Raw genomic sequence first — 10,393 nt, 5'->3', positions numbered from 1 at the left:
ATGAATCCACAAGAATTCAAGTTATTTTTCCAAGAAATGCAAAACCAACGTGCGAAAGACACCGAAGCAATGCGTGAACTTTTCAAAGAGTGTTTGCAAATGAAAGCAGTTCCGAAAACAGAAAATCCGGAGCAAACAATGGAGATTTTAGCATCGAGTCTAACGGAATTTGTTTATGATCCAGAAAATAACTTAACATTTGAAACGTGGTATACGAGGTATGAAGATTTGTTCTTAGTAGATGGTAGCAAACTTGATGACGCAGCGAAGGTCAGGCTTCTATTAAGGAAACTCAGTACAACTGTGCATAATAAATATATGGACTTTATTTTGCCTAAGCATCCACGTGAATATAATTTCACTACAACAGTGGAGAAATTAAAACAACTGTTTGGACTCCAAAAGTCACAATTCAGCTTACGCTATAGCTGCTTACAGTTAACCAAACCACCAGATGCAGACTATACTACGTACGCAGCCGAAGTTAATAAACAATGTGAAAATTTTAAATTGAATAGCCTGTCACTGGACCAGTTCAAATGTTTAATGTTCGTATTGGGGCTGAAATCGGAAGCAGACTTCGAAATAAGAACCCGAATATTGACCAAACTGGACACAGAAGCTGATACCATCAACTTGGAAAAACTTACAAACGAGTGTCAGCGTATTATTAATTTAAAATCCGACACAGCGCTGGTAGAAAATAAATCACGTGAAAATCAGGTGAATCGAGTACAAGCAAATAAGCTTAAGAACAATCACAAACCGAAAACACCATGCTGGTTTTGTGGAGCAATGCATTATGTGCGTGACTGCCCATACAAAAATTATAAATGCGAAGACTGTCACAACATAGGCCATAAAAAAGGTTATTGCAAAGCGAAAAATTTATCAAAATCAAAATGCAATAACAACAACAAAAATAATAGCAATGGTAAAGCAAAAACATTTTCACAGCCACGATCCAACAGTATATACACAACAAACAGCATCACAGCTTCACAGCGTAAATATGTCCACGTTAAAATCAACAATGTGCGAATCAAATTGCAATTTGATACTGCATCGGACATAACTATCATTTCAAAATTTAATTTCGACAAATTAAATATTTTAAATACAATGGAAGTACAACCAGAATCTGCTAAAAGTGCAACTGGAAACTTACCATTGTACGCAAAATTTACATGTGATGTGCAGTTAAAAGACACAATTAGAACACTTACGTGCTTCGTTACAACGATCGATTTGAACGTATTCGGATTGGACTGGATAACTGTTTTTCAACTTAGCGATATGACGCTTAATGCTATTTGCAGCCAAATTTCAACAACAAAACAGGCAAGTAATGTTTCAATAAAGTCGTCAAATTGCAAATTTCTTCCGGAAAAATTATTTCCAGAACTTTTCGATAATGCTATGGGTCTTTGTAATAAAACTAAGGCACATTTAATTATTAAACCAAACTGTCAACCTGTTTTTCGACCTAAGCGCCCGGTAGCATACGCAGTTCAACATTTGGTTGAAGAAGAAATCAAGCGACTTCAAGATCTCGACATTATCGCACCCATCAATTACTCTGACTGGGCCGCACCAATCGTAGTTATCAAAAAGCCAAATGGTAGCATTCATATTTGCGCTGATTTCTCAACTGGTCTTAACGACGCGCTTGAATCTTACAAGTATCCACTACCGCTTCCAGAGGATATTTTTGCAAAAATTAGCAATGCAACAGTATTTAGTCATATAGACCTTTCGGACGCTTTTCTCCAAATCGAAGTTGATAGCAAATCGCAAGAACTTCTCACAATAAACACGCATCTAGGTTTATTCAAATACAAGCGTATGGTTTTTGGCGTCAAAACTTTTCCGGCAATTTTCCAACAAATTATGGATAAAATGCTTGCGGGTTTAGATTGCGCAGCAGCTTACATTGACGATATCTTTGTCTCAGGTAGAAACCAACAAGAGCATGACAACAACTTACATGAAGTTCTACAACGTATTTATCAATACGGGTTTAAACTCAAGATCGCAAAATGCAATTTTTCAGTTCCTGAAATTGCTTACTTGGGATATATTGTCAGTAAAGACGGCATTCGCCCAGATCCAAAAAACATTGAAGCAATCAAGACAATGCCTGCGCCAACCAATCAATCCGAACTTAGATCACTTTTAGGTGCTATCAATTTTTATGGAAAATTCATAAATCACATGCGCAAATACCGAGGACCATTAGACGAACTACTTCAAAACAACAAGCAGTGGCAATGGACGGAACTTCATCAACGCTGTTTAGATGGTTTCAAGCAAATTTTGTCATCAGAGTTATTATTAGCGCATTACGATCCACTAAAAAACATAGTAGTCGCTGCAGATGCATCTAACTATGGGCTCGGAGCTTGCATTTTTCATGAAGCTGACGACGGTTCAATGAAAGTAATATGTCATGCGTCCAGATCACTAACGCCCACAGAAAAGCAATATAGCCAAATAGAAAAAGAAGCTCTTGCGCTTATTTTCGCGGTTACGAAATTTCACAGAATGGTTTTTGGGAGAAGATTCAAACTTCAAACAGATCATAAGCCTCTTCTAGCTATATTTGGTGATAAAACGGGAATTAAGGTGCATCAAGCAAATAGACTTCAACGTTGGGCAATTAAACTGATTGCATACGACTTCGAATTAAAGTTTATTTCAACTAACAGTTTTGGGTATGCAGACGTTTTATCACGACTCATACATAACACAATCAATCCTTCAGAAGACTATGTCATCGCTGCAGTAGAGTTTGAAATTGAAAGTAAACAAATTTTACATAACTCACTTGATAAGCTGCCGCTTACCAGCAAAATGATTACTTACGAAACAGCTAAGGACAAGGTTTTAGCTAAAATTCTCGAATATGTAACTAAAGGATGGCCATCAAACTGCAACAACAGTGAGTTAAAAGCTTACTTTAACCGAAAAAACGACATATGTATAGTTGACGGATGTTTAATGTTCGGACAACGCATTATTATACCTCAAATTTTCCGAAAGCGCATTCTTAAAGAAATTCACCGAGGTCATCAAGGCATAGGTCGTACTAAAGCCATCGCACGGAACTACGTTTATTGGTCAAATATCGATCACGATATTGAAGCAATGGTGAAAAGTTGTTCAAATTGTGCCGCAGCAGCTAAAATGCCCACAAAAACAACTTTACATCCTTGGGCAAAACCTTCTGATTCTTGGGAACGGCTCCATATTGATTATGCAGGACCAATAGATTCATACTACTATTTGGTCGTAATCGATGCGTTCTCAAAATGGCCAGAAATTATACAAACAAAATCTATAACAGCAACTCAAACAATTTCCAGCTTGAAAGAAATTTTCGCTAGATTTGGGTTACCGAAGACAATAGTTTCAGACAATGGTACTCAATTTGTGAGTCACCAATTTCAACAGTTTTTAGCGGAAAACGGCATTAGTCATATACGAAGCAGTCCGTACTATCCCATGTCAAATGGACAAGCCGAAAGGTTTGTGGATACTTTAAAGCGAGCACTCAAAAAGTTAAATGGGAAGGGGGTAACTGCTGAAAATCTTCAAACATTTCTACAAGTTTACCGATCAACTCCGAATAAGCAAAATGAGGACAGTAAATCGCCAGCTGAAGTTTTACTAAAAAGAAAAATCCGTATTAAACTTGACTTGATTAAACCAACGCTGGTGTCAGACCCAAATGTCAAGTTTAAAAACAAGTGCGATACACAACTCAAAATGAAAGCGCAATTTGACAAAAGGCATGGTGCAAAGCCAAAGTTTTACGAAAAACAAGAGCTCGTTTATGTCAACATATTCAAAAACAAACACTTTGAATGGACAAAAGGTAAAATAATCGAACGCATAGGTAACGTCATTTATAATGTTCGCTTACAAAATGGCAAACTTATTCGTGCACATGCCAATCAAATTCGTGACCGAAAAGATCAAGAAAATGAGTTATCTTTAGAAATATGTACTTCCGAAGATATCGCCAACGAAAAGTGTTTAGTTGATGCATTTGGCCTCTACGAAACAACAGATCAATCTTTCAACAAAGTAACCGAGATTGCAATCCCTCAAACTGAGAAGCACAATGAGGCAGTTGTTCCGTATACCCGACCAAGGCGTACTAGACATCCTATTGACCGTTATAGACCCTAGAATCACCACATTGGAGATTTAATCTCAAAAGGGGAGGTGTTGGCAACTCTGCCAAGATGACAGTTGACAGATAAAGTAACATTTACATTTTAACATTTGAATTCAGTCAGTTATTTTGAACTTGTGAAATAATAATAACTTGGAGTTTTTTTGAATAAATAAATATCTAAATTATACAGATATAACAGAATGTAATAGCAACTCTATAAGAAAGCATCGCACAGTGACTGTCTGCTCTAAGTAGCCATAGGTAATTTTTAGATCCCTTTTCTGTTCCATATGTTTATTAATGTTTAAGTTCTTACTATTAGGCTGCTTGTAAATTGAATTGAGTCATGTATGTATTGATATATGTTATATTAATCATAGTAGATTATTTAAAATATATATAATAATTGTACCTCATTTAAAATATATGTAATTATAAATATATGTATTTGTAAATTATTAATATATTAATATCGTGGATTATTAATGTATTAATATCGCAGGTTAATTTTAGATTAATCGTAAATAATCGTAAATTAATCATAGATTAATAATACAGATCAGGGCTCTCCAGAACAGACATGTTCGCGGTCCAATACAAATTACTGTATTGTAGGGTCACAGAAACAAGTACATACTTAATAAAACTTTAGTTTTATTAATTAATTAATTTTAATTTATTTTTTTTGCAATATGTCATCATAATAAAAAATATAATATTACCAAAATATATCAAGCATAATTGTGATAGATATCTATTCTTATTTTAAATTTTTTTAATAATTGCCATAAAAAAATGTCTTAATATTGCAAAAAGTAGTTCATATATTGTTCCAATTTTTTTTTTTTTTAAAGCAATGACTTTTTTTGTATTTTGCAGTTTTTTGTCAATAAAAGTTGAATTTGTCACAACGAAATCAACAAACGCTTTCACTAATTTTTGCTTTAAACATAATTTTACCAATAAATAATTTCAAGTAGTTCATGCTTTCTTATTTTTTAATCATATTGAAAAAAAAATTAATTATTTTTATTTACGAACCTTGGCTAAATTTTGCAATTAATTATACACTCAATTTAAAAATAAGTTATACAAGTCTTTAATTTCAAAATTAGGTCAACCTATTAAAATATAATCTCACACAAAGCATAAATATACTTTTTATTTTTTTTTATATAAAAATTATTACAGGAATATATATTATAATATAAAAAAAAATTGTTACAGAAATTTAAACAACAAACGATAATAATCCTTATTATGTTATATTAAATCAACAAAATTATTATATATAATATATATCACTAAATTTTCTATACAACTATTTATATTTTCAATATTTTCTAAGATAATAAATAATGTATTTAACAATATTTATTACTTCTTATTTATTACAAAAATGAAATATTGCAACACAAATAAATATAATGAATATCATAATATAATAAATGTAAAATTCAGCTATATAATATATAATAAAATATTTTTTAATTGTATTTGAAATCTGAAAACTGAATATATAAATTTTTTTATAACAATAATTGAATAAATTTTAATTATCTTTTATTTGAAAACCATTTAGAATAAAGTATGAAAATAATTTAATTCATATCAACAAAAAAAAATTATATTCAATATAATCTATACTGTTTTATAAAAAAAAAAAACAATTATTATTAAAAGATATGCATTACAATTACTGTTTTTATAATTACAATATTTAAAAACAATGTTTATAAATGCTATTAGTCATGACTACGATTTCATGGAATTATTCATGATTAATTTTAAATTAAATTAAGTATATGAATAGTATAAATTTTTTATTAAAAATTTAAATTATAAGTTCTTTTTAATTTGAATGTGATGTGCAATACTTTTTAGGAAATATAGTCACAATTGATATTGATATAAGTAAAATATCTCAGTTTTAAAGTTATTTTTCCACATTATGAAGTAACTAACAGTATTACACGATTTTTTTAAATCATATACAGAAAATGAGAAAGAAGGCAGTAATTAAAACTGACAGGGCAAAGATGAAAGAGGCACAGGAGCTGGAATCTAGAATCAAAATCATGGACCTAGAAAATTATGAGCCCTCTCAGCTTTATAAACGTACTTCAATATTTCACACAAACTTTTTTTATCTATTCAGACTTATTTTGATCCAAGCTTATGCTTATGAGAGCCCCATTCTGTTTTTTATTTTCTAAAATTAGATGAAATGTGGGATCAAGATTGAGAAGACTTTCACACTCCATCCATTTCACTTGCCTAACTTGCCTTAAGTACCATACAATATTAATAACATTTAGCAATAAATATTTATCTTTAAAACTCAGCAAATATTTGCATTTATCAATGTCTCCAGTTGGTTTTAAAATAGCCTATTTCTACCCATAATTAAAAATAATGGGGAATTAAAATGGCTTTTTCAGCTTTTACATGAGACTTCAATTCTCTATTCATTTCACTTAACTAATATCTCTCAACAACACTAACAGATTTTTTCAATATTCAAATGAGTCGAAGAGTTGCATTCATCATACGTTCATTACTTTTCAAAACGTCGAAGTTTCTACCCAAAATTACAAAAAATATGGCATCAAAACTACATTCTTAACTAATTATGAAAAATTTATTTTTGATCCCACTTGATCTATCAAACTTTTAAACAGCACCTTTATTTTGCACTACTTCGTCATTTTTCTCACTTCTCAAATGTTTAGCAATATACTCCTTTTTAATCCCACTAGACCTGCCTAACTTCCTAACAGCACACTTATGCTGCATTACTTCAACAGCTTTTCCACTTCTCATATGTTTAGCAATAGACTTCTTCTTAATTCCACTTGAGTGGCCTAACTACCAAACCTTTCCAGCACCTCTATTGTGCAACACATCGTCATTTTTTGACTTCTCAAATGTTTTAGTAATGGACTTCATCCTAATCCCACTTGACTTGCAATAGACTTCTTCTTAATCCCATTTGACCTGTCTAACTTCCTAACACAGCACCCCTAATGTGCAATACATCGTCATTTTTTCTCAATAATTCTCTCATTATTATCATCTTCATAGTAATTACAGGTCCAGATAAGTCAGCTAGTGCTTTAAAATTATGCTATATACGTAAAACTGAGCATGTCTTTTACAATGTGATCTATCCATCTGCTTTTTAGTTATGTTATGCTATGTGACTCATTTTTTTTTTGTTTTTTAACAAAATACTTTTCTTTTTAAACTTCCTAAGCAATTGAAACATTTGATTATCTATCTATAAACTTGATGGTCGTATTATCCTGTAATACCCATTACTTTTTTAACAACACACAAACATTTCTTTAAACTTTTTAAGCTTTGAAACGTTGGATTATCTATAGTCTTGATAATACTATAATCCTTTAGTACCCATTATTTTTTCAACAATACAAAAACTACTCGTTAAATTCTCTAAGTAATTGAAACACTTATTATCTAACCATCTTCTTAATGGTCCCATTATAACTGCAATTATTTTTTAAATAGTACACAAATGTCTACTTAAAATTTTTTTGTAATTGAAACATTTTAGTATATATAATTAAATATATTTATATTTTTCAATTTTTCTCTAAACTCCATCAGAGTATAATTGAAAGGTACTGAAATAGTTCTCCATACTTAAAAAGTAATTAATTTTCGTAATAGGTCTTTACTCTTATTTTCATTTAAAGTATATTTTCACCTAATAAATTAAGGTAACTATTTCTTCTTCTTAATCCCTTTATCTCCTTGTGGAGAATAGGGCCTCTAGGTAACTATTTAAATATGTTATAATTATATTTTTTAGGCTTAAATCTGAATTTCTGAGTTTTTAAATAAATTTATGCAAATAATTAAATGTTACTAATATTATCTGTAATTATTTTTAATTATTATTAATTTTCATGCATTGAACTTGAATTTTAATTTAATTTGCATATAAGAATATTATGCTGAGGCTATAGGTCAATGGCATAAATAGATAATTTTAATATATTTTTTTATGATTTACAATAAAACGTCAATGAAATTTAAGTATCGGTTAAAGTACAAACCAATTTCAGTTTCTAGTTATTAAAACCAATATATTTAATATGAGAGTTTTCCAGTAATATGAGTTCCTTTTAAAATGTAACCTAAAATGTATTAAATAAAAGTAAACCGACATGTTTTCGCTTTCAGTTAACAGTTTTTAACCGTTAACAGCGTCATTTTATTTTTATCTTTTTCTTTTTTTGTATCTACAGTTTTGTATCTACTTAACTTGTTGTACCAGTTTCACATTTCACATATTCATTAAATCCTTTAGCTTCAAGGCAATTATACTTATTCATATTCAAAGAGACTTAAGCACAGTTGCTTGTATATAACTACAGATACATGATGCTTATTGTATATTTATAAAAATAAACGTAAGCCTAAGCAACGAGTATCTACAAATCTACAAGTACCCAAAAACACTTCCAGTTCTACGAGTTCTTTTCGATTTCATTTGGGTTTCTGTTGATTCACACAAATTTTGCACAGAAGAAAAAAATTTATAATAAAGAATGACCAAAACCTGAGTTAATGAGGAGGAGAATAAGTGCGAGATGAAAAATGATCATCGATACTAAAATTGTATGAATAAATTATTGAATTACGTTTGACGCTCAAATAAAACTAAACAAAAAAATAATAAAAAAAATAATTTTTTTTTTAATTTAAAATTAATAAAAAGTGGGTAAACTCGTTTAAAAGTAGCCAATGCAGTTTAAATATAGAAAAAAACCAATAAAATCAATAAAACAAATGTTTAAAATTTATAAAATTATAATACATCACCTATAAAACTAGCTAAAGTTTTATATTTTATAACATTAAAATGCAGATGTATCTTTGTTAATTTCATTTTATCGCTTAATGATTGATTGCAGGTCTAACAACGTTCAATGCCAACACTGCGATTATACAATTTTCATAAATTAAAATATCATGAAGATTAAAAATGCTGAGGCTTCATTAACGAATCGGTGTGGATTACATGAAATGGACCCAAGCTCTCGAAATACACACAAAATTTTTGCCTACAAATAACTACAATCCGAATTTAATTACAAGTATAATGTGTTATTATTTCAAAAATGTTCAACAATGACGAAAGTACACTTAACATAATTAAATCGATCGAAATATTTTTTTTAAATTTTTTTAAAAAGCCTTTATAAAAATCAGCAAAAAAAATTATTTTTACAATTTTTATTTATTCATTTATTATTTTTTTTCCTATAATTTAAAATGGGAACTTTTCAAATCTCTACAAAAACTTAAGTGACTCTTATAACAAATCCCACCCACTAATAGTTATGTTACAGTTTATTTATTTATTTATTTTTATTTTATTTTTTTTTAACTAATAAACAACAGCTTATGAGTCAAAAATAATTATGAAAAAATAGAAAGAAAAAAATTTTATGCCAAAAAATATGCGTAATTCTATATATATTTCCATAATTAAGTAATAAAATCTTATGAAATTAACGAAAGGCCTATAAGAAAAATTGCCTCAGTAGTTGAGCCACAAAGAACATTACACAAATTAGTCTAAAATTTTATTCTTTTAACGCAATGATTTATACTTCCGTTTTATTATTCTCAGTCATAATGTGTATCTTTTTTCTATTTTTATTTTTCATAATTTATTATATTTTCATATTATCAGGTTTTCGTAAGTATAATAAACTGCTGAAAACACGCGATTTTTTTTTTTTTCATGTATAACTTCTTGACTTCAATAAGTTCAATTTAATTATTACTGAAGTTTTGAGTAGTTGAGTAATTACACATTTCGTATCCAAATTTATTATAACTAACAATAAATATTAATAATTGAAATTAAATTGTTGATTGGGATATTACAAAATTAATTAATAATTTATGAGTATTTTTAAAATATTTAAGAACGCAAAAATAGCAGTAGTTACAAATAAAAATAAGAAATTTTAACAGCTTTCAGTAAAATTATTATTATTATATTATTTTTTCATCTATTTATTTTAGAAAATTTTTTATTTATTTCTTTATAAAAAAAAAAATTTCAATATTGATAAAAATAAAATAAAGAGGTTTTTTCGAACAGTAGTAAAATACAACAACAAAAATTTTATTTTTTATATTATTTTAATTAATTGAATTTTTGGCTGA

General features: G+C 29.1%; 1 protein-coding gene across 1 annotated transcript; it reads left to right on the top strand.

Annotated features, from left to right (window-relative positions):
• Positions 1-4,194, top strand: LOC119666439 (uncharacterized protein K02A2.6-like). The gene is made up of 2 exons (XM_038075717.1): positions 1-868; positions 1,130-4,194. Exons 1-2 carry the CDS (start codon positions 1-3, stop codon positions 4,192-4,194), a joined length of 3,933 nt encoding a protein of 1,310 aa, XP_037931645.1.
• Positions 4,195-10,393: the final 6,199 nt, after the last annotated feature.

This window comes from Teleopsis dalmanni, chromosome 1 (assembly GCF_002237135.1).
Source record: "Teleopsis dalmanni isolate 2A chromosome 1, ASM223713v2, whole genome shotgun sequence".
In the NCBI taxonomy this organism is placed as follows: Eukaryota; Metazoa; Arthropoda; class Insecta; order Diptera; family Diopsidae; genus Teleopsis; species Teleopsis dalmanni.
Note: the sequence above shows the minus strand (reverse complement) of the source record. Positions and strands in the feature narration are given on the sequence as shown.